We start from the raw sequence: 24961 nt of genomic DNA, 5'->3' as shown, positions 1-24961 counted from the left end.
ATCTTGAGTTGGCATATTGCTATTACCTCGTAATTGGCAAATCAAAATTCTGAATCTCAGTACCAAAAGGCTCCTTGGAAATACCACCTCAACAAGGACTGATTAGTTCATGAAAGTCCTCAGCTTAACAAGGGCAATTAGGTAGCATTAAAATCTAGCCAAGCAATAACAAGGAAACATGAAAAACAACAATATCACTAGCATTGAACAAATTCCCAAGTATTGCTGAGGCAATGCTAGGTTTAGCTCTGAACCAAGTGAGGGACAGTGTAAAACAAAACTGATTATTTTTACATATTAGGCAGCTACTGTTTTAAATAATAACATTTAAGTGAAGCGCTACTTAATACAAGGTTACATTTCAAACAGTCTTTCGACTGGACATGGAGCCAGGGAGGTTGGGAAGATAAGCTCACGCTACCTATTAAATGCTCCGAAAGGCATGGGTCTCTAATAGCATCTGACAACCAAGTCCAGCTTCTGACCTTTACGTGTGACTTAGCTACCAAGTTCAGTGGAACAACTTCTACCGACAGAAGGGCAAAGGTGAGTTACCGGCACCTTAAAACTAGTCACTTCAAGAAGATGGGGTTTGTCAGGTGTGATTAGCAGCTCATCTAGAAGAAAGAAAACTCTAATTTCAAACCTTTGCTGCCTTGCAGCTATACTCACTCATGGGGAAGGCTTTGGGAGTAAGCCCTGAGGATATAGAGGGAGCTGGAATCCCTAAGACAGTCCTACTTTGAGTCCAATTCTGGCTAGCAACTCCTGCAACGCCACTGGTGCCAAACTGTATAGGTCTCTGCCATTCCTTTGGATTTATCAACTGCATGGAGTGGGGGAGCCTGTTGCATGGGCAACAGACTGCTCTCCATATTAAACTTCTTGTACATCACATAGACAGCTAGGACACATGGTAGAATCCAACCAACAGAGGGGTCTCATAGTGGCAAGACATGGAAGATCAATATCAAACAGATGGTGATAATAAATTCTTTCCTTCTGTTTTAAATTTAATTCTCGTTATCAAAGAACAAGGAGAGTACAGCAATGGTAAATATTGAATCTACTCAATATTTATTCAACTATGAACATGATTACATTTTAAACCATTTCTAAACTACAAACAGCTTAATCTGGCCTCGGTTTAGAATGGAAGCATTAAGATTGAAAACTGCAGATTTTTCATAACTGCTAAGCTTCTCAGTGTGGTGAACTATGTGCCTGTCGGGACACGCCCCTGCTGACTGCTCCTGTGGCTCCTCCCACAGGCCCCTGTATAAAGGAGACCTGCGGCCTGAAGATCGGCCTCAGTCTCCAGGACCTTGTATGATAGACACTCACTCCTGGTTCCTTCTTCCAGTCAATAAAAGCCGATATCTCGCCTACGTCTCAGTGTGAGTTATTGATGGTGCATCAATTTTATTGACTGGAAGTTTTAAAACATGGAACCCGTTTTGCGTCCGGACCGGTTGGATTTGGACCCTCAAGACCCTGACGCAGCTCTCGCTTTTGAACACTGGCTTGCATGCTTCCAATCGTACTTGGCGGAGCTTCGTGCGACTGAACCCGCCGTTATGCACAGAATCCTACTCTCGAGGGTCTCCTCCAAAGTTTACTCCTTTATCCGGGACCTGCCGACCTACGAAGGGGCACTGGACGCCCTCAAACAACAGTACCTGCGGCCGGTGAACACCGTCTACGCAAGACATCGTTTAGCTACCCGGCAACAGCGGCCTGGCGAATCGTGCGCTGAGTTTCTCCGAGCACTACAGACACTCGTCCGAGCTTGTGACTGCAAGACGCTCACGGCAGAACAGCATGCGGAGCTGCTGGTGCGAGACGCCTTTGTGACGGGACTGAGGTCAGTGTACATGCGCCAGCGGCTGCTGGAGAACTCGGATCTTACCTTAAGCTCGGCGATAGAGAAGGCCAACGCTCTAGAAGCTGCGCGGCATAACGCCGATGCTGTCCAGTCGCGCGATTCCCCGCCGGTTCCGTGGACGCCTCAGACCCCGCCACCGCCGGCTCCCGGGAGCGAATTCGCCAACGCCGCCGCCAGTCGCCATTCCACGAGCTCCCCGACCCAGACCACGGCTGTGGCCCGTAAGAAACTCGTGCCTTGTTATTTCTGTGGCCAAAAGAAACATCCTCGACAACGCTGTCCAGCGCGAGAAGCGACCTGCTCCAGCTGCGGAAAGCGGGGCCACTTCGCCAAGGTCTGTAAGTCTCAACCTCGAGCGGAGTGCAGCGCTGCGGGTGAAACGTGGGGGCCGCCATCTTGCATGCCGGGATGTGGGCGGCCATCTTTGTCGACGTCAGCACGCCCCGCCCCCGATCCTCGGATGCTGACCGGGTACCCCGGATGTGAGCGGCCATCTTTGTCGGCGTCAGCATGCCCCGCCCCCGACCCTCCGATGCTGACCGGGTACCCCGACGGCGATCCAACTCTGGCCACTGTGACTCTCGACCAAAGCGCCCCACACCAGCTTGCAAGGTCCATGATGGACATCCAGGTGGAGGGGCACTGGACTGGATGCCTGTTTGACACGGGCAGCACTGGGAGTTTTATTCACCCGGACACAGTGCAACGCTGCGGACTTGCAACGCGGCCGGTCAGTCGGAGGTTCCATTTGGCCTCTGGGTCGCAGTCCGCAGACATCCGGGCGGGTTGTGTAGCGACTTTGGTGGTGCAAGGCACAGTATATCGGGACTTTGAACTGCTGGTCATGCCTAATCTGTGTGCACCTGTGCTATTGGGGCTGGACTTCCAGAGCCATCTCGAAAGTGTGACTATGGTATACGACGGGCCCCTCCCACCACTCACTGTCAAGAATCCTCAGTTTTGTGGGACTTCTTCACATACCCCGCTACTGACCACACACACACACGGACACACACATCCCATCCAGAACCAGGCCAACAGCTGCGCTACCGACACTTGCAGCCTCTCCACTCTCAAGATCCCTCCCCCACCGCTGTTCGCCAACCTGACCCCCGACTGTAAACCTGTGGCAACCAAAAGCAGGAGGTACAGCGCGGGGGACCGGGCCTTCATTCGGTCGGAGGTGCAGCGGCTGCTCAGGGAGGGGATCATTGAGCCGAGCACAAGCCCTTGGAGGGCCCAGGTGGTTGTTGTTCGGACTGGGCAGAAAAATAGGATGGTGGTGGACTATAGTCAAACCATCAATAGGTTTACGCAGCTTGACGCATACCCCCTACCCCGCATCGCGGATATGGTCAACCAGATTGCTCAGTATAAGGTGTACTCGACAATAGATCTGAAATCCGCTTATCACCAGCTCCCCATCTGCCCAGAGGACCGCCCCTACACCGCCTTCGAGGCGGGCGGCCGGCTCTATCACTTCTTGCGCGTCCCTTTCGGTGTCACGAATGGTGTCTCTGTCTTCCAGAGGGAAATGGACCGGATGGTGGACCAGTACCAACTGCAGGCCACATTTCCCTATCTGGATAACATCACCATCTGTGGTCATGACAGGCCAGATCACGACGCCAACCTCCAACGGTTTCTCCAAGTGGCCGCAGCTCTGAACCTTACTTATAACAGGGACAAGTGTGTTTTTGGTACCACCCGCCTTGCTATACTTGGGTATGTCGTGGAAAACGGGGTTATTGGGCCTGATCCCGAACGTATGCGCCCCCTGTTAGAGCTCCCTCTTCCCACCACTCTCAAGGCCCTCAGACGGTGCCTGGGGTTTTTTTCCTATTACGCCCAATGGGTCCCCCATTACGCAGACAAGGCTCGCCCCCTGGTCAAGTCTACCTCGTTTCCCCTCTCTGCTGAGGCCTGCGCGGCCTTCAACTGCATTAAAGCGGACATTGCCAAAGCTACGATGCATGCAGTGGACGAGACCGCTCCCTTCCAAGTGGAGTGTGATGCCTCCGATTTCGCTCTGGCTGCTACCCTTAATCAGGAAGGCAGACCAGTAGCATTCTTTTCTCGCACCCTCCAAGGCTCTGAAATTCGGCACTCCGCGGTGGAGAAAGAAGCCCAGGCCATAGTGGAGGCTGTTAGGCACTGGAGGCACTATCTTGCTGGCAAAAGATTCACTGTGCTGACCGACCAGCGCTCGGTTGCGTTCCTGTTCAGCAACCAACAGCGGGGCAAGATCAAAAATGATAAGATTTTGCGGTGGAGAATAGAACTCTCCACCTACACCTATGATATCCTGTACCGGCCTGGCAGACTCAATGAGCCCCCTGATGCCCTATCCCGGGGAACATGTGCTAGCACACAGCTCGACCAGCTGTACGCCCTTCATGCACAACTTTGCCATCCGGGGGTCACCCGATTTTACCATTTTGTGAAAGCTCGGAACCTGCCGTACTCCCTGGAGGACATCAGGACGATGACCAGGGACTGCCAAATTTGTGCCGAGTGCAAACCGCACTTCTACTGTCCTGACACGGCACAACTTGTCAAGGCCACCCGCCCTTTTGAACGCCTGAGTGTTGACTTTAAGGGCCCCCTTCCCTCCACTGACCGCAATGTCTATTTTCTCAGTGTTATTGACGAGTTCTCACGGTTCCCCTTTGCCATCCCCTGCCCCGACACCACTGCCACGTCCGTCATAAAAGCCCTGCGCCAGCTCTTCACTCTGTTCGGGTATCCCTGCTATATCCACAGTGATAGAGGGTCCTCCTTTATGAGTGAAGAGCTGCGCCAGTACTTGCTAGCTAGGGGCATTGCTACCGGTCGGACCACGAGTTATAATCCCCGGGGTAATGGCCAGGTAGAGCGGGAGAATGCCACAGTGTGGAAGGCCACACTTTTAGCCCTCAAGTCCAAAGGGTTGCCGGTCTCTCGATGGCAGGAGGTCCTCCCTGAGGCACTGCACTCTATCCGCTCTCTGTTATGTACGTCCACCAATGCCACCCCTCACGAACGCCTATTCTCTTTTCCCAGGAAGTCTGTCACTGGGACCACCCTACCAGTTTGGCTGACGTCCCCGGGGCCAGTGCTGCTCCGGAAACATGTGAGGAGCAATAAATACTCCCCGCTGGTGGAGAGGGTTCACCTTCTCCATGCGAACCCCCAGTATGCTTACGTGGTCTTACCTGATGGGCGGGAGGACACGGTCTCCATCCGCGACCTGGCACCCGCAGGTGCAGCAGACCACTACCCTGAAGGCTCTCCGGTAACTGTGAACCCTGCACCAGAGGTGACACCGTACTCACCAGGCCCTACACAGACTCCTCACGACACTTGTATACCGGGCGTTTCGTACGCATTTATACCAGGCGCCTCGCACATGCATGAGGGATCACCGGCGCCTAGTGGGCAAGAACACGCGCAACCCCCGTCCCCTGTGCAATCGCCAATGTTGCCGGCACCTATGCAGTCACAGCCGGTGCTACGTAGATCGCAGCGACAGATTCGACCGCCTGATCGGCTTGACTTGTAAGAACCTTCGCTACATGAGGACTTTTTCAAACGAAGGGGGGGTGAATGTGGTGAACTATGTGCCTGTCGGGACACGCCCCTGCTGACTGCTCCTGTGGCTCCTCCCACAGGCCCCTGTATAAAGGAGACCTGCGGCCTGAAGATCGGCCTCAGTCTCCAGGACCTTGTATGATAGACACTCACTCCTGGTTCCTTCTTCCAGTCAATAAAAGCCGATATCTCGCCTACGTCTCAGTGTGAGTTATTGATGGTGCATCACTCAGCATTTTAAATCATCTGACAGAACATCACAAAGCTTTGGCACAATGATATGAAAGAACTGTAAGCAACTAAATGCCTTCTGATGAGATTATTAAAACATAAGGTATTGGACCTTGAAGGTGAGTGCTGTCTGGATAAATAATGTCTGTGTTTTACTGTGTTTAAAATTCCAAGCAAAAAATATAAAACACATTATTCTGTCTCTGTTTACAATGCTAGTACTGTATTTTATTTGTGATGTTTGCTCTTCTACGATGCTAATCAGAGGACTACTCTGGTAAGATGGAGGTGTTCCCAGAAGCAGCGGCTTCAACAGGGCCAACCAAAGGTGTTATTGTCTTTTTCAAGCCTATTTTTTTTTTACCATTGTAAGACCCTGCTGGACATCAAGAACTGAAAGTACTGCAGCTCTACCTCATCACGGAGTTGTCCGTTAGCAGAGAAGAAGCTGGACCCAGTGTGGATCATGCTGCTGCCTGTGTGAGAAAGGTGTCGAGGAGTCAGTGCATGAAGGCGGTGTGCTGCCCAACAGTGAGTAATTGTCTTAGTCGCTTTTCTTGGTTTCACAAGACCCTGTTGGATTTTGAACATGTTGAATGCTGTACATTTACGTCACACATAGCATGTAGTGTTGAGGCCAAAAAAAATCCATTTTAGTCTATCCGACCACAAGACCATCTTCCACATCTTACAGCATCTTACAGGAAAGAGGCCAAGGAAGGGAAAAAATGTTTTTTTTTTAAAAACAGGAAGGAGAAATCAATATTCATGCCATCAGGTTGGAGACTACCCAGAGGAAATACCAAGTCTTGGCAAAAGAAAAGTTGCATTTAAATCTGGTTACTGGCAGTACCTGGATTTGGCTGTAGAAACCAGTATCTAGACAGGATGAATTTGCATTAATTTATATGTTTCTCTATGCAATCTCAGTGTATGTCAAAGCAGTTTACAGACAATGCAATCACACATGTAGTTTCTGAGGTTTTAAATTTTCAAACAATCAGATCCCACAAGGAAATATTTGCACATAACCTGTAGTAGTATCTTCAACACAATAACATCTTCATATTATGTTGCAAAACCACATTTAATACATTGATTACTCAAAAAGGGAATGGCAAATGGAGTCATACTTATTAACTGGTTAATGGGTGGAGGTACATCTCTACCAAGGGAGGTGTAAAGTGCTTCTTCCCTCCGCTAGCCTACAGGTCACCTTTGGGTAAGGTGTAGTGTTATGAATGTACCACAGCTCTGAGGGGCCGAAGGGGCGGGAGCAGCCCCCTCCTTCCGGAGAATCGCAAGAGCACTATTAATTCGGGTCTCGGACCCAGGAAAATGAGAGACAATGTAACGGTTTTGGCCATTGCTCTTAGAGACACCTGTGCTGAGGGCATGCCCCTGCTACGTGACAGCTACCACAGATATGGACACCCTCGGGCAACGTGGGGGTGGGGATTGCATCACCCTACTTTGATGGACATCTACAACTCTGCAAGTCAAGATAAAAAGGGACTGCAGAAGGCCGTACCCCAGCAACGCACCAGAAGGACTCGATCGCTCAACGCTCCCGTGATAGCTGGAAGCCAGTCAAAAGCCACGTGCGCTCCGTAACTTCTCTGTCTGGGGAGCGGGTGGCTGATAATACCGAGAAGGACTTCGAACTAATAACAGGGAAACAACGCTCCCCTGATTCAACGGTGTTGCTTCGTCAAAGACCTGGGCAAGTTTTTCCCGTTTCTCCTCACTCTCTCTGAAACACGTGAAACCCAGCGATTCCCCAAAAAGACTGAAGCCTGCAGACTTCTGAGTGACTTTTATATTTCCAACGGACAATACACTATCCCCTAGACAACAGTCAAGATTATTTCTTAATGATGATTATTGCTATACCCACGCTTTAGATTGTGTTCTGAATGTTTGTATTAACCTTACTTTTATGAATAAAACCGTTCGAAAATAGTGCCATCAGACTCCAACGGACCTCTCTATCTTTGCTGGTGAGTTATCCAGTTACGGGATACGTAACAGTAGCATCTGCTGAACACCCCCCCCCCCAACCCAGTCCAATCAGGGGAAACCATGGGAGCAGGTGGTGGATGGTCGTATGAGCAGCTGGTGCAGATCACAAGTCCTGGTTATGCAACCAATGACACCAGGCAGACAATCTCTGAAGAGTATTGATAATGGCTGGGGTCACCCATCTTGTAAAGACACTGCTCAAATGGCAGCAATGGCAAAACACTTCTGTAGAATCATGGTCATAGGATGATGATAGCCTATGGTATACAACACAGCACATAATGATGATATAAAGTGCAATACTTCCCTACAGCTAAATCTTTTCTCTTAGCACCAAGGCTGAGGGTAGCCAAATGAGCACAAGACACTGGAGCAGAATTAGGCCATTTGGCCCATCGAGTCTGCTCCACCATTCCATCATGGATGGTTTATTATCCTTCTCAAACCCATTCTCCTGTCTTCTGCCTGTAATTTTGACACTCTTACTATTCCAGAATCTATCAACCTCCGATTTAAATATACCCAATGACTTGGCCGCCACAGCCATCTGTGGCAATGAAGTCCACATATTCACCACCCTCTGGCTGAAGAAATTCCTTCTCATTTGTGTTCTCAAGGGACATCCTTATATCCTGATGTTGTGCTCTCAGTTCTTAGACTCTCCCACAATAGCAAACATCTTCTCCACATCTACTCCTTTCAATACTCAGTGGTATCAACTAGAATCCCCCCACCCTCATTCTTCTGAACTCCGGCAAGTACAGGCCCAGAGCCATCAAACGCTCCTCATACCTTAACCTTTCCATTTTTGGGATCATTCTCAGGAGATTCCTTCGGACTCTCTCCAATGTCAGCACGTTCTTTCTTAGAAAAAGGACCCAAAACTGCACCCAATACTCCAAGTGCAGTCTGACCAAAGCCTTATAAAGCCTCAGGGTAACATCCTTGCTTTTATATTCTACTTCTCTCAAAAGGAAAGCTAACATTGCATTTGCCTTCCTCACCACCAACTCAACCTATAAACTAACCTTTAGGGGATCCTGCACAAAGACTCCAAAGCCCCTTTGCAGCTCTGATTTTTGAATTTTCTCCTCAGTTAGAACATTATACTCTTAAAAACTGAACAACTACAACTTCAAGCTTGGTTAGAATAAGGCAAATTATTGACACTGATTCAATGATAAAAATTCAAACCAGAATTGTTAGGCTAGGAGACTAAAATAATATTGAAAAATTTTTTCATAAAAATCTAAAGTGTGAGGAAATTATTTTATCGATAACAAATAAAGCACACAACTTGACCTCAGATTTGCCCAAGTAGAAGCATTTCCACTAGATTTGAGACTGCATGGTAGTGTAGTGGTTACAGGGGACCCAGGTTCAATTTCTGCCACCATCTGTTTGTACATTCTCCCCATGGAGTTTCCTCTCCCAGTCCAAAGACATACCAGTAATTGATCATTGCAAATTTTCCTGTAATTGGGCTAGTATTAAGTCAGGGGATTGCTGAAAGGGCCCATTCTGTGCTGTACTCAATACACTGAATATAAAAACGAGGAGATAATGCTGAAGCTTTATAAGGCTCTACTCAGACTGCACTTGGAGTATTGTCGACAGTGTTGTCGTTGGAGAGATCCAAATGACATTCACGAAGATTATTCTGGGAATGAAAGGGTTAACATAGGAGGAGCATTTGGCAGCTTTGGGCCTGTACACACTGGAAGTTAGAAGAATGTATGGGGAGCTCATTGAATCCTACTGAATGCTGAAAGGACTCGATAGCGTGGATGTGGAGAGGATGTTTCCTCTGGTGGAGGTATCCAGAACTAAAGGGCACAAACTCAAAATTAAGGGTGTCCTTTTAGAACAGAAGTAAGGAGGAATTTTTTTTGGCCAGAGAGTGGTGAATCTGTGGAATACTCTGCCAAGGACTGCGGTCGAGGCCAAGTCCATGAGTATATTTAAGGCAGAAGTTGATAAGATTCCTGATTGGCCGAGGCATCAAAGAATATGGTGAGAGGGCAAGTATGGGGTTGAATGGGTCCCAGATTAACCATGATAAGGCACTCGTGAGACAACACTTAGAGTACTGTGTGCAGTTTTGGGCTCCTTATTTTAGAAAGGATATACTGATGTTGGGAAGGGTTCAGAGAAGATTCACAGGAATGATTCCAGAAATGAAAGGGTTACCATATGAGGAACATCCGGCAGCTCTTGGACCATATCCCTGAAATTCAGGAGAATGTGGGGGGGTCTCACAGAAACATTCCAAATGTTAAAAGGCTTGAACAGATTAGATATGGCAAAGTTATTTCCCATGGGGAGTCTTGGACAAGAGGGCACGACTGAGGATTGAAGGACGTCCTTTTAGAACTGAGATGTGGAGAAATTACTTTAGTCAGAGGGTGGTAAATCTGTGGAATTTGTTGCCACGAGTGGCTGTGGAGGCCATGTCATTGGGTGCATTTGAGGCAGAGATAGATAGGTTCTTGATTAGCCAGGGCATCAAAGGGTATGGGGAGAAGGTAGGGAGTGGGGATGACTGGAAGAACTGGATCAGCCCATGATTGAATGGCGGAGCAGACTCGATGGGTTGAATGGCCTACTTCTGCTCCTATATCTTATGGTCCATTCCAACATTCCATAAGACTCGATGGGCTGAGTAGCCTAATTCTGCTCCTATGTCTTATGGTCTAAATAAATAAGTAAATAAATATACAGATAAATAAATTTGGTGATCCCACAGCTTGCCACAGAAATTCGTTGGTGATGTTGCAAAAAAATATATTCACAAAATTCCAATAGCTTTCTGTTGTTCTTCACTTAAATATTCGTGCTGCTCATTACCCTGCCATAAGATATCAACAATAAACAAAAATCAACTTACACTGTAAGCATTGACAATCAGTTGGATGATATTCTTTGAATCCCTGTCAAGGATTTCTACAGTTGTCCCAGGAATCAGTTTGGTAAAATTCTTAAGAGATAGAAACACATATAAACATATTGGCATAGAGAGTTAGAAACACATTTGGATCAAAGAGTGAACAGAATACATCCAATACCTTGTAAAGTATATAGTGGGACTGGGTCACAGCAAATATCAAATGAATGTTGTTTTCTGCCAGCTTTTCTCCCAGAAGTGCGAGTGATGGATAGTCCTACAACCAAAAGAATAAGAGAAAATTGAAACATATCCTTCATCTGTAAGTAGGATACAACCCCACAGTTTCAAAGAGCATTATACATTTGTGATTACACATCCCTAGATATTAGAAGACTGGTAAATATTACTATCCAATACACATTAAGTGCCACTTGTTCAAAATGCTTAGGACCGGAAATGTTTCAGGTTGTGGAATTTTTCAGATTTTGGAATAAGACAGACCATAAGTTATAGGAGCAGAATTTGGCCGTTTGGCCTATCAGTTCTGCTCCACCATTTTATCACGGCTAATCCATTTTCCTCCCATCCTCAATCTCCTGCTTTTTCCCCCCATATCCTTCAAGTCCTGACTAATCAACCTCTGTCTTAAATATACTCAATGACTTGGCCTCTGTAGCAGCCTGTGGCAATAAATTCCACAGAGTCACCACTCCATAATGAGATAGCTTGGGATCACTATCATTACCGACTCTGAATGTATGTGCTATCGGTAAGCAGTCTTTGTCTTACACTTGTTCATTACACATATGTACTGATATAGACATTAAGCATGCTAGATTTTCATCAGCCACAATCTTGGCAAACTAAATGAATGTCTCTCCTGCTTCATGATCAGTAGATGTTTGATCACCACAAATATGTAAAAAATTTATGCCATGCCTTTTCTTAAATTTCTGCAAACAGCCTGCTGAATATTCACGACTACCTTCAATTTCCAGTTTGTCGTGATAGGTCTTTGCTTGTTTCACTGTCAGCATTCCATTAAGCGGCACATATTCACGCCAATGCTGATGAATCCACTCTTTTGATGCACAAACAAAATCTTCATTTTTCACTTTGCGCAATGTTTTTCTATTTTTCAATACTTTCTGTTCATTACAAAGCCAAGTCACGTCTCAGAACTGTCTGTGGTGTGCATCGCCTGGGAACCTTCTCAGCACCTTATGTAATTTTCCATTTGTGACGTCATGTCAGCACTTTAAAAAATTTTGTATTTCAGAGGCTTTTGGATTTTAGAATTTCAGATAAGGGGCACCTAACCTGTACTGCTAAAATGGCACCGTTTTTACAAGACCATTTCAAGTAGCTGTGGGGTACAAACATCAGTAGTACGTAAAACATAGAACACTACAGCACCAAAACTAATTAAATGCCTAACTAAACTAATCCCTTCTGCCTGCATAATATCCATAGCTCTTCATCCTTCACACATTTACGTGCTTAAAAGCCTCTCACAAATTTGGCCTCCACTAACACCCTTGGCATTGCATTTCAAGCACCCACCACTCTGTGATTATCCAAGATGGTGGAGCGGACAGTCACAGTGACTTATAGCTCTTCAGTCCAACTGAACCTCTCCTCAATTAAATGGTACAGTGGACAGGGGCTCTTTTAGGATGTGTACCAGGAGTGTGCAGCTCACTGATTTTGAACATCTGCCGTCTGAGATCGCGAGAACGCTAGCGATCAAGATTGTTACAATTCCATTGTGAGGTTGGACATCAGCAGAAGGACGCAAATGACAGTGAAGGCATAAGTACTCTTACTGTTTTAAGAATTTAAAAAAAATTAAGCCATGCCACATGCTTTGTAAATATCTGTTTTGCTCAGACTGGTGGAGTACCAAAATCTCATTGTCTTCAGCAAAGACAATAAAGTTCTGTTCCATTGTATTTCTAAATTATCCCTGCCAGTGGCCAGCGCTGCACCTGCTCATTCACCTCCTCCCTCACCAAACAGTTCTTCCACGTGAGGTAAAACTTCTGCTGGGGTCATCTATGTGTCTGGTACTCCCAACTTGGCCTCCTCTACACTGGTGACACCCATTGTAAATTGGGGGACTGTTTTGCTGAGCACCTCTGCTCCACCTGCCAAAAGTGGAACTTCCCAGTGGTCAAACATTTTAATTTTGATTCCCTTTCCCATTCAATATGTCGATCTATGGCCTCTTTTTGTGGCAAGATGAGGCCACCCTCAGAGTGGATGAGCAATACCTTATATTCCATTTGGATAGCCTCCAATCTCATGGCATGAATATTGATTTCTCTTTCCAATTAAAAAAAACTCCCTCCTCCTCCTCCTCCTATTTTCTTCCATTCCCCACTCTGGCCTCTTACCTCTTCTCACCTGCCTATCAATCAGCTCCTCCAGAATCCCCTCCACATTCCTTTTCTCTTATGGTCCACTCTCCTTTCCCATCAGATTCCTTCCTCTCCAGCCCTTTATTTTCCTAATCATCTGGGTTCACCTATCCTTCTAGCTATCCTCTTTCCCCAGCTTTTAATTCTGGCATTGTCCCCCTTGTTTTCCAGTCCTGAGGAAGGTTGTCAGCCAGAAACATTGACTGTTTATTCATTTCCATAGATGGTACCTAAACTGTTTCTACCCTTTGAACTTGGAGCCAAAGGTAAGGTCCCACCCATGCCAGACAGGTAATAGGGTAGAGGACAGATTAAAAGTGGCCCACTTGTCCTCCATGTCTGGGGGTTCAGCTCCAGCCTAACAACCCTGACTGGTGAAACAAAACTGTTACAGAAACAGCAATGAAGAATCTTTCTCCATGTGATTGCAATGATATTCCTGAGTCTCCACCTGAGATTTGTACGGCTGACAGTATAGAAAACCGAGAAGAAACTTGGAAGGAAGACTGAATACTGCCAGAAATGGAGGACCTTCATTGCTACCCTAAGTGGCAAAGGTCATAACAGGCAGCAAGTTAATAATTTTATGAAAATATTGAACAACGATCGAAAACCATTAACATCTGCTATTTTCCCTGCTGGAAATATACATCACTTTAAATCATGTAAGCTTAGCATTTAACTGACATACTGGCCCTCTCACATGAATAAGACAGTTGCTTATAGCCTGTGGGTTAGATACAATTCATTTCACTTGTCTAGTGTTGAGCTTTTACATTCTTCCCTTTCTGCATTTGTCTGTCTGTCCTTATTGAAAGCCACTGTTCTTGTATCTCTTTACTCTTTACCATAATTCCACCTGACAGAGCTCTTCAATATGAAACAAAATGCCTAGCTACTCATTACACTGACCTTTAATAATCTACATCTACACTGAGCCACTAAACTATCTCAATTGATGCTGTACTGAGGATCACTGAAACATTTTACAAAAGGACCATTGTTGTAAGGAACAAAAATCGCTGAGGGAATTCAATAGAGCAAGCAGCGTCTGTGGGTGGGAAGGAATTGTATCAGAACAGAGTGAAGAGGGAAGGTAGCAGAATAAATTGGAAAGGAGCACAGTAGAGTAAGTGATATGTAGACCAAGAAGGTGTCATAGATGATGGGAAGGTGGGACTGGAGGCTCGACAGCTACTGTTATACAACTCTGGGTAATGACTCCACCGATGAACAGTATTCATTAATGTCTGGGATGATGGGGGAGTGGGGAGGGAGAAGCTGGAAAAATGGGAGGATGATAGGTGGACTGGAATAGAAGGGAGAATAGCTTTCAAGAGAAATGAACCTCTTTATATTGGAAATGTGAATATTCTTACCATTGGTTGTAGATTATCCTTGTGGAATAAGAAGTGTGTGTTTCTTTTAAAGTTTGTGCTTGCCTTATCCTGTAGGTGGAGAAGGTTGGTGAGGGAATAGGAAAGGGAATTGAAATAGCATTCGTGCAGGAGCTCTGGGTGATCGCTCTAGACAGAGTGCATGGATTCTGCAAGTGGGGTGCCTCAATCTATGGAGAGCAAGCCATTGGGTATACTTGGGTTACAAATTCCACAGAAATGCAGAGAACAGCACCAATGCAGTCACTGATGTACAATACTGTGCAAAAGTCTTAGGTACATAAATATACCTAGGGTATTTATGACTTTTGCAGAGTGCTGTAATTTTAGGTACTGCACTGCACAGCTGCCGTAAAAAAAAATTTCATTATATATGTGAATGATGATAAACCTGATTCTGATATGGGCCTCTATTGTAGACTGAAAGTGGGAAGGGGGCAGGGAGAGGGCAATTGTGGTTGGGAAATTGGGAAGAGAGAGAGGAGGGAGTGGGAAGAGAGAGGAGAGCGAGTGGGAAGGACCAAAGAGATATTCTGTAATGATCAATAAACCTTGCCTGGTGCCTTAGGGCTGGGTGTGTCTGCATCCAGCTCACCACCCTCCTACAACCCGCCCCTGGTGGGTTGTACCAGGTGGCTCCTCTGCCACCTGTCCCACATCCCTCCCGCAGTGCTCCATCCTCACCATTTCCAACGTCCTTTGCTCCCGCCAGATTTACAAACTTGCTAACTGCTCCACATTGACATATAAATACCATGCAAAAGTCTGAGACAACCTCGCTATATACCCACTTGTGTAATGAAGAAAGAGCTGCAAAGAGGTACCAAGCAGGTTTGGTACAAGGACTGCTTCACACAGCCAAAGAAGTCATAAACATAGGTACAACTATGATTTGCAGGGAATGAGAGGGATTAAGATAAGTTAAAGTTAAAACAAGCCTGCCAGGTGGCGGGAAGTATTAGGACAGGCCAATTGGTTAGGTGCTTGATGCAGATAGAAGCTGAGCACAACACAAATTCCTATGGGGAAGGGGGTGGGGATGGATGAAGCCTGGACATGCATAATTGAAATGAAGCAGAGGTGGCTGGATCTCAAGTTAGTGGAGAGAAAATACATCACTAATGTATTTAGGAAAGGACTAGACAAGGGGAGTCAGTTATAAGGAGATATGTTCAACAAGGCAAGAGTAAGCAGAAACAATGCATTTCTCTGGACAGAGGTGAGAAACAGAAATGAGTAGCACAGGGTTGGGATAATTCTTTTGCAATTGGCATCCTCGTTCTCCATGGGTGCTGGATAGCTGCAAGTATACTGTATGCTAATCTTGTGCATAATAATTTCAAAACATACATTAACCATTGCACATTTTAACATGAGCTCAAGTACAAACGGAAAGAGTTCTGTGTGAAATCTGCATAATACCAAAACACTACATAACTATTACTGATTCATAATTGAATCCAAAATAATCCCAGAGAAACCTAACATCTCATTTGTGCACCATTAGTTTTTCTTCCACTTGAAAAGAGAGTAAATTCTAATTAATACCAAATCAAAACACAGTCAGATGCATCACAGAAGACATAAAATTAACTTGATATCTTACATATAAATTTTGGGTGGCAGGATGGAGATATTCTCTACCTAAGGAGGTGTAAGGCACTCCTTCCCTCCGCCAGATTGCAGGTCACCTTTGGGCGAGGTGTAGCACCTGCTTAGACACACTCTCCCTGCAATATGGATCACGTGAAGCCATAAGAGCAGCTGGTGTATATCACAATTCACTGACACCAGGTAGACAATCTCTAAAGAATATTGATAATGGCTGGATTTACCTGTCTTGTAAAGACACTGCCCATTTCTGCAGAAAAATTTGCCAAGAACAATCATGGTCAAAGACAATGATCACCTACATCGCAGAACATGGCACATAATGATGACATATAAACTTACAGACTTAGCTGGGCAAATATATTGATGTGCAGGACAGGAAATAATGCATGAAGGTTAACGGGGCCACTTATAATATTAAGATTACTGTATTATAACTGTGAAATATTTAGGATTAAGTATTTGTAGCTTCACATTGGATGAAGAAAAAAAGTCAAAACTAAAATAGTGTTGAATGTAGTATATTCCTACAGAAAATAAAACATTCACTTTATTTACCACTTGTACAATACAAATACCCTGCCCTAGGATGCTACAATCTGAACATCTTCCTACCTACAACATCTATCGCCTACATTACTGCATGTGTTCCCAACCTTTTTTACGCCATGTTTCCCCTACCATTAACCGAGGGATCCATGGACTTCAGGTTGGCAACCCCTGACCTAGAGGAACAAGGGCAGAAAATGCGCAGGAACCTCAAAGTTCAAAGAACATTTATTTTCCAAGTATGTGTAACATTGTACAACCTTGTGATTTGTCTCCTTATCAGCAGCCACAAAACAATGAAACCCGAAAGAATCCATCAAACAAAAAAGACTGTTAAATATCCGGTGTGCAGAGGAACAAAAAATCAGAATCAGAATCAGACTTTAATCGCCAAGTACCTGTGCACATACAAGGAATTCACTTCGGGCAGATGTTGTCTCTCTGCTCATAACAATAATAATGATAAATATAAATGAAAATATAGATTATACATACAAGTAGTGCAATCCAAGTAATAGTTAGCCAACAGCTAACTGTTCAGCAAAGTGACCGCAGTAGGGAAAAAACTTCTCCAGTGCCTATTAGTCTTAGTAAACAAATAATGCAAACAACAAAAGCAAGCAAAGAGCAGCATTTAAACTCAAAGCCAGACATCACTGCAGCCAGACCAGGCCACAGCCTCAGTTCAGCACAGAGCCAAGGAAACACTGTGGAGCAGTGAGTGAGAGCAGCCCATCTCTTGCCTCCAGTCCTGATACTCTGACATTGTCAATCTGGCCCTGCACTTAAATCGCTCAAACATGGGTCATTTCTTGCTCTGGGGCCTGGACCCCGATGCTACAACCTTTTCCCAACCTTTCAGCCCAGAGCTTCAATCATTACATCCGAGCCACAAACAACTGGGAATTTGGAAATATATTTTTAGGCCCTTGAAAGTATCCTCCTCAAGATGTACTGCATGTTGGGCCTAATACTAATTCCCGCACCCTATGTCAACACACATCACCACTCTTTTGGCGGTCAGTACATTCTAGGAACAAGACCACACGGGTTTTTCTCTAAAAAACACAAAATGCTGGCAGAACTCAGCAGGCCAGACAGCATCTATGGGAGGAGGTAGTGACGACGTTTCGGGCCGAAACCCTTCATCAGGAGTGAAGGTTTTTATCTTACTGAGATAGCCATCTAAATATATACTCAGTATAGGAGTGATAAAACACAAGGAAAGAAATGTTCTTACTAAACAATCTAAAATCTCCTCTATTACTTTAGAAGGAAGAAAGAGGTTAAGCTCACCATTTGTGTAGAAAAGCCATACTCGTTGTGTTCGTCCAGGTGACAATGACCATCATTAGGTTGTACCAGTCCACCAAGTTTGCCATCCAGTGCAATGTGTGGCACATCATCAGTGGTAAATACCAGCAAGTGCGAAGCCTCCTTCCGCCAGCCTATCTCTTCCTTTGGAAAAAATGTAACATATACAAGTTTTACTTTAAAATTATGCCTCTTCATAATCAAGAGACATTTTTTTGGTTATTTAGAGATTCAGCACAGGAAAGGCCCTTTCAACCCCAGAAAAGCTACCTACTTAACCCTGGACTAATCATTGGACAATTTACAATAACCAATTAATCTACTAACAGGTACGTCTTTGGACCATGGGAAGCACCTGGAGGAAACGCATGCTGCTCACGGGGAGAACGTACAAATTCCTTACAGACAGCTCTGGAATAAATTCCCAACTCGGAAAGGCCCAAGCTGTAATAGTGTCATGCTAACTGCTACGCTACCACAATCATGCTGTAACTACAGATCTTCTTGCAGGGATTGTCGCAGTATTCTAATGGTTCATGTGCAGAACTGCCATGCTCTGCACTAATCAATATAATTACTAGAAAGCTATTGGTCAAGCCTTGGTGTGATAAGGTGGGTGGTCTCAGCAGTTATGCAAGCATTTATTTACTAAGAGATGAGAACATTTAAATTAAAACTGTTCGCATCAGTTAACCTTCCCATCTCCTTACGAGAAAGGAATATGCTACAGAAGTTTGCAATTGACTGTAGTTAATAAAAGTGGAGCAGAGTAACAGGCCAACTAGAGTATAATCGCCCATCATCTTCATGTTTATCCAAATGATCCTCCAATGCTGCACTAATCCCATTCCATTCTCCCCCATTCCCATCATCTCCCGAAGAATCACTCAAGGGACAGTTTACAGCAGCCTAAAAAGCTCCAAACTTGTGCATCTTTGGAATGTGGAAGGAAACAGAACACCTAAATGGAACAATACTTCACGTACAATTTGTAAACTCCACACAGCAAACTCTGCAGATCAACACTCCCTCTAAGTTTTTTTTTATAGTTGCATAGACCAACCAGCAGGATTCTTTTGGAAAAAACACAGCCTGAAAACTGTGCGGCACTTTAAATGTTTTGTTTTGTAATTATGCACACTCTGAATATTTAGAATGAAAATTGAAATATCACAGACTTTTGACATATTACGAACATAATGAAATACAGTACAACAAAGAAAAACTTCCACATTTCGTAAACTTTCAAACTGTTTGTAAACTCTTCCCCGCCAGTCTTTTTTTCCAGCCGCGTGGCAACAAAGCTGATGTGCACAGCAACATTTCAGTTTCTGCACAGCTTAGAGGGAACACTGCCAGGGGCTGAATCTTCCAGCTGCCACTTTTCTGCAATTTTACCTGATTTGCCAACAATTCAGCAGCAATTTCTTTGATGTTCGTCCTTCATTTAGGAAGAGCCCCCATTGAAAGGTGACTCTTTATCTTATCACGGGAAAAAGCTCACAACTTACAAATCCCCACCTTATCTCCGAGGTCTTACTCCACTGATTTACTAGCTCAAAGCCATTTCTCAATAAATGCACTCATATCGTTTGTTATGCAAAAAAAAAGATAATGGTTGAAAAAAGTAACCAACAGTTATTTTAAACAGCTTGAACAAGAAAGAAACTATTTATGAAGAACAATTATATATTGGAATAAATGTTCAGACAAAGCTGCCATTATTTGTATCAGACCACAAGACATAGGAGCAGAATGAAGCTATCCAGCCCATTGAGTCTGCTCTGCCATTCCATGATGGCTAATTTATTATCCCTCCCAGTCCTATTCTCCTGCCTTCTCCCTGTAACCTTTGGGACCTATCAATCTCTCTTCAATATACCCAATGAATCAGCTTCCACAGCCATCTGTGGCAATGAATTCCACAGATTCATTGCCCTTCGGCTAAAGAAATTCCTCTTCATCTCTGTTCTAAAGGGATGGCCTCTTCTGAGGCTGTTCCCTTTGGTCCTAAGCTCCAACTCTACAGGAAACATCCTCTCCACATCTGCTCTACCAATATTCGCTAAGTTTCAATGAGACCCCCTCGTTCTTATAAAATACAGTGAGTACAAGCCCAGAGCCATCAAACATTCAGGTAACATGCAAGATGCCAGTTCTGTTATTATTCACTGCATTAAAGGAAAAATTCACACGTTCTCACCTTGCAAACTACTGCTTGCAGTATTGCATCGAAACCACCCTCTGGTGCATCACGATTTCGGGACACCATTTGCTTCTGAACTTCAGCATTGAATTTGTCAGATTTGTCCGTCAATGACAATAAGTGTCTGAATCCAAACGACGGGACACATTGTGGAAACAGCTTATATCTACATGAGAAAAACATGGCATCCACACTGGTGAGATACCCACTCAATGGCCAATTATTTCTCATAAGGGTGCATGCAGTTAGGTTCATATTAGAAATAGTAATAAACACAGTGTTTTTAAATGGCTTGATCCACACACTGCAACATATACAGCATTTCAAATAGTGGACTTACAATATTTATAAAGGTACCTGTTTTTTGGGTCTATGTTGTTAATAAGTATTTGTTCATTATGTGCCATGTCTTAGGGCATGTGCAATCATGATCTTTCCATGACCATGATCGTTCTTGGCATTTTTTTTTAAAGAGAACTGGTTTTCCATTGCCTTCTTCTGGGCAGTTTCTTTACAAGATGGGTGACCCCAGCCATTATCAGTACTCTCTTCAGAGATTGTCTGCCTGGTGTCAGTGGTCGCATAACCAGGACTTGTGATATGCACCCAGCCACCACCTGCTCCTATGGCTTCACATAACCCTGATCAGGGGTCTAAGCAGGTGCTACAAAGGTGACCTGCAGGCTAGTGGAGCGAAGGAGCACTTTTCATCTCCTTTGGCAGAGACCATCAACCCCATCAATAGGTACAAGTGATCATAAAGGTTATATCAACCAGAACAAAATAATCATTAAAAAATGTATTTATCTATATTATTTCTCCAAGAGGACCATAACCTTGTCATGGTTTGGAGGCTTCTGTATCTTAATGACCTAGAGAACTGTTGGCTGGAGTCAGGGCTTTATGCTTTGGCTCTTGGCAGAGTCTCCCATGCCAAACAGGTCAAAGGCTAGAGGCCAGACTAAGAGTGGTCCACCTGTCCTCCAGGTTTGGGGGTTCAGCTCATGATTTACAACCATGACTGGTCAAACAGAACTGCCATAGAGATAGGAATTCTACATCAGTGTGAAGACATTCCCCAGTCTCCGCCCAGGACTTGCATGGCTGACAGTAGTGAAAACCAAGAGAAAACTACTGGCACGATGAAAGAAGCCCTGAACACCTCTAATGGTGTAACGGGCAATAAGCATATTATTCCTTCATTATTCTGTTTTCCTTGGAGTTATCCAACCATTGAACTCATCCACATGAAACACTGTCACAGGAAAGCAGCATCCATCATCAGAGACCCCCACCACCCAAGACATGCTCTCTTCTTACTGCTGCCTTCAGGAATATGGTACTGGAGATTCAGGACCTACACCACCAGTTTCAGGAACAGTTCTTTCCCCTCAAGTATCAGACTCTTGACCCAAAGGGATAATTTCTCTTGGTCCATCCATGAGATGTTCCCACAATGAATGAACTCACTTTCAAGAACGCTTCTTCGGGGGGGGGGGGGGGGGGGTCACGTGATGACGTAGGGTCAAGACGTTGGGAATCCAGCTCCCTCGTAAAAAGAAATGAAATAGGGTTTAAATGAAGAAGAATTAATAAATACCTACCAGAAACTATTTATAAGTAACTCAGGATTATTTTTGGATATGGCTCCTAAACCAAAACAGAAGAAAGCTACTACTTTGAAGACTGAGCAAATCGGCGGGGAAAAAGGCCTAACCGTATCGGTGAAGCCTCGGACTCAAGTTGGATTTCCTCCCGGCAAAGTGCATGGCACTTCTGATGATGCGGGACAGGAAGTTGCAGCAATGTCGGCGGTCTCCAAGAAAAAACGGCAAGAACAACGCATGCGCGAAGAAACAAGTATGCATGAACAGATATTAACAAAACTACAAATCCCAACTAAGGCTGGAAGTGAATTGGAAGTGGAATCAGACTCTTTGGGAAATACAGAGGATGAAGAAGAGGAAAAGAAGGAAGAGATTAAAGGAGACATAAGAGATATCCTGATATATATGATGAATGAATTAAAAGCTGTAAGAACCGATATAAGAAGGATGTAGAATACACTCGATAATATGGTGGAAAAACAAAAGATGGATAATAAAGTTAAAGAGATGGAAGTAAAAACGGAAGAAAACACTGAAAGAATAGATAAGATAGAAGACAATAATCTTGCCTGGACAATAGAAAGAAAATGGATGTTGGAAAAAATATATGTGCTTGAAAACTCTAGTAGACGAAATAATATTAAAATTGTTGGTCTTATGGAAGGTACAGAGGGAGAAAATCCAATAAAATTCTTTCAAGAATGGATTCTGAAAATTTTGGAAATGAAAGAAGGAAGCAAAGTAATTGAAATTGAAAGAGCACACAGAGCTTTAAGACCAAGACCTCAACAAGATCAAAATCCAAGATCAATTTTGATAAAATGCTTAAGGTATCAAGATAAAGAAATGATCTTGAAGGCAGCTACTCAAGGTGCTAAAAAGAGAAATGGGCCATTGATCATAGAAGGGAAAAGAGTTTTTTTTTATCCAGACATAAGTTATGATCTTCTGAAGAGGCGGAAGGAATTTAATCCAGTGAAAAAATCTTTATGGGAAAAGGGCTTTAAATTTTTATTGAGCTACCCAGCAAAATTGATAATTTTCCTGGATAACGAAGAAAGATGATCTTTCGTTGATTACCGGAAAGCGAAGAAATTTGAACAAGAATTATTTGATGTCCACGAAGAGGACTAAAGAATTTTAGAAATAAAGTGGACAGATGATAAAGACTGAAATAAGGTTGGACTTGATGGACATTTATAAGGAAAACAAAAATGGTTGAGGAGTATTAATTGGGAGTAGAGACATTAATTATTTTCTTTTTTTTTCTTCACTAATATACATATATTTTTTGTGGAGGAACTGGAGGAGCTCCTGATCGATGGCTGCGAGTTTCGCGTGTACAATCATGGCGATTGCCATGACCCGTAAAATGGGGGGGGGGGGTGAATGTGTTCTTTTTATTCGCAACATTAGTGGGGGGGGGTATTTTGGGGTTTTTTTTATATATTAGTTACCTTTTTTCTATTTTTCTTCTTTTTTGCCTGGATGGTTGGGGAGAGATTCATAGCAACATGGAGAATTTCAAAGAGTTCCCAAGGTATTATGAATGATTAATTTACTTAATTTTTTAAGTTTTAATGTTAATGGACTTAATGGACCTGTGAAAAGAAAAAGAGTTTTAACATATATTAAGAAAATGAAAGGAGATATAGCTTTTTTACAAGAAACACATTTAACAGAAACAGAACATAAGAAATTAAAGAGAGATTGGGTTGGAAATGTCATTGCAGCTTCATTTAATTCAAAATCGAGAGGATTTGCAATTTTGGTTAATAAAACTTTATCAATTAAAATACAAAATGCAGTAATTGATTCTGTGGGGAGATATGTGATTATACATTGTCAAATTTTTTCAGAATTATGGACTTTTATGAACATTTATGCACCAAATGAAAATGATGCAAAATTCATACACGAAGTTTTTTTGAATTTGGCTGATGCACATGATAAAATATTAATAGGTGGAGATTTTAATTTTTGTTTAGATCCAGTTTTGGATAGGTCAACTAAAGTTGCTACAAAATCAAAAGTAATAAAACTTTTATCATTAATGAAAGATTTAAACCTAATTGATATATGGAGAAAAATTAATCCAAGAGAAAGAGATCTTTCATTTTATTCAAATAGACATAAAACTTACTCAAGAATTGTTTTTTTTAATTATCAAAAAATATTCAGGATAGAGTGAAAAGTGTGGAATATAAAGCAAGAATACTGTCAGATCATTCCCCCTTGATAATGACAATGATAATGATGGATAAGGAGGAATCAATCTATAGATGGAGATTTAATTCAATTTTATTAAAACATCAAGATTTTTGTGATTTTATGAAAAAGATTCAATTTTTTTTGGATACAAATTTACATTCAGTTGAAGAAAAAAATTGTATTATGGGAAGCAATGAAACCATATTTAAGGGGCCAGATTATAAGTTATACATCTAAAATTAAGAAGGAATACATAGCAGAAATAGATCAATTGGAAAAAGATATCATAAAGTTAGAAAAAGAATCTCAAAGAATCCCAACTTGTTGATAAAAAAAATTGCAATACACTCCAGACATATCGTACAGAAAAAGTAATTATGAGAACTAAACAGAAATATTATGAATTAGGTGAAAGATCACATAAGATTCTTGCTTGGCAGTTGAAAACAGAACAGGCTTCTAAAACAATAAATGCAATTAGAACAAGTGTAAATAAGGTTACTTATAAACCTTTAGAAATTATTGAAACTTTTAAAAAATTTTATACTGAACTATATCAATCAGAATCACAAAATAAGGTTGCTGAGATAGATAAATTTTTATCACAAATAACCCTTCCAAAATTAAATTTGGAAGAACAGAAAGGATTAGATATGCCCTTTACATTAAAAGAGGTTGAAGAAGCTTTAGGATCACTTCAGAGTAATATATCCCCAGGAGAAGATGGTTTTTCTCCTGAATTTTATAAAAAATTTAAAGATTTATTAATTCCTCCTTTTATGGAATTAATATATCAAGTGGAAAGAATGCATAAACTCCCACAATCTTTTTTAACAGCGATCATAACTGTATTGCCAAAAAAAGAGAGATCCTTTAAAACCAACATCATATAGACCTATTTCTTTGTTGAATACAGATTATAAAATAATATCAAAAATTTTATCTAATAGAATATCTAAATATTTACCAAAATTAATACATATGGATCAAACAGGTTTTATTAAAAACAATCAATGGATAATATAACCCGGTTACTTAGTATAATTCATTT

The 24961-nt window shown here is 43.1% G+C and overlaps 1 protein-coding gene across 1 annotated transcript in view; it reads right to left on the bottom strand.

Moving 5' to 3' along the window:
• Positions 1-24961, bottom strand: part of itgb5 (integrin, beta 5) — a 147669-nt gene that overhangs the window by 83069 nt on the left and 39639 nt on the right. Inside the window, exons 5-8 of the mRNA XM_059966372.1 lie at positions 20090-20258; positions 17869-18030; positions 10774-10869; positions 10596-10685 (exon numbers count right to left, since the gene is read on the bottom strand). Of these exons, the coding sequence (XP_059822355.1) occupies positions 10596-10685; positions 10774-10869; positions 17869-18030; positions 20090-20258 (517 nt within the window). The remainder of the gene's footprint in view (positions 1-10595; positions 10686-10773; positions 10870-17868; positions 18031-20089; positions 20259-24961) is intronic.

The sequence above is a fragment of the Hypanus sabinus genome, chromosome 4 (assembly GCF_030144855.1).
Source record: "Hypanus sabinus isolate sHypSab1 chromosome 4, sHypSab1.hap1, whole genome shotgun sequence".
NCBI lineage: Eukaryota > Metazoa > Chordata > Chondrichthyes > Myliobatiformes > Dasyatidae > Hypanus > Hypanus sabinus.
This window is presented reverse-complemented; position numbering and strand designations above follow the sequence as displayed.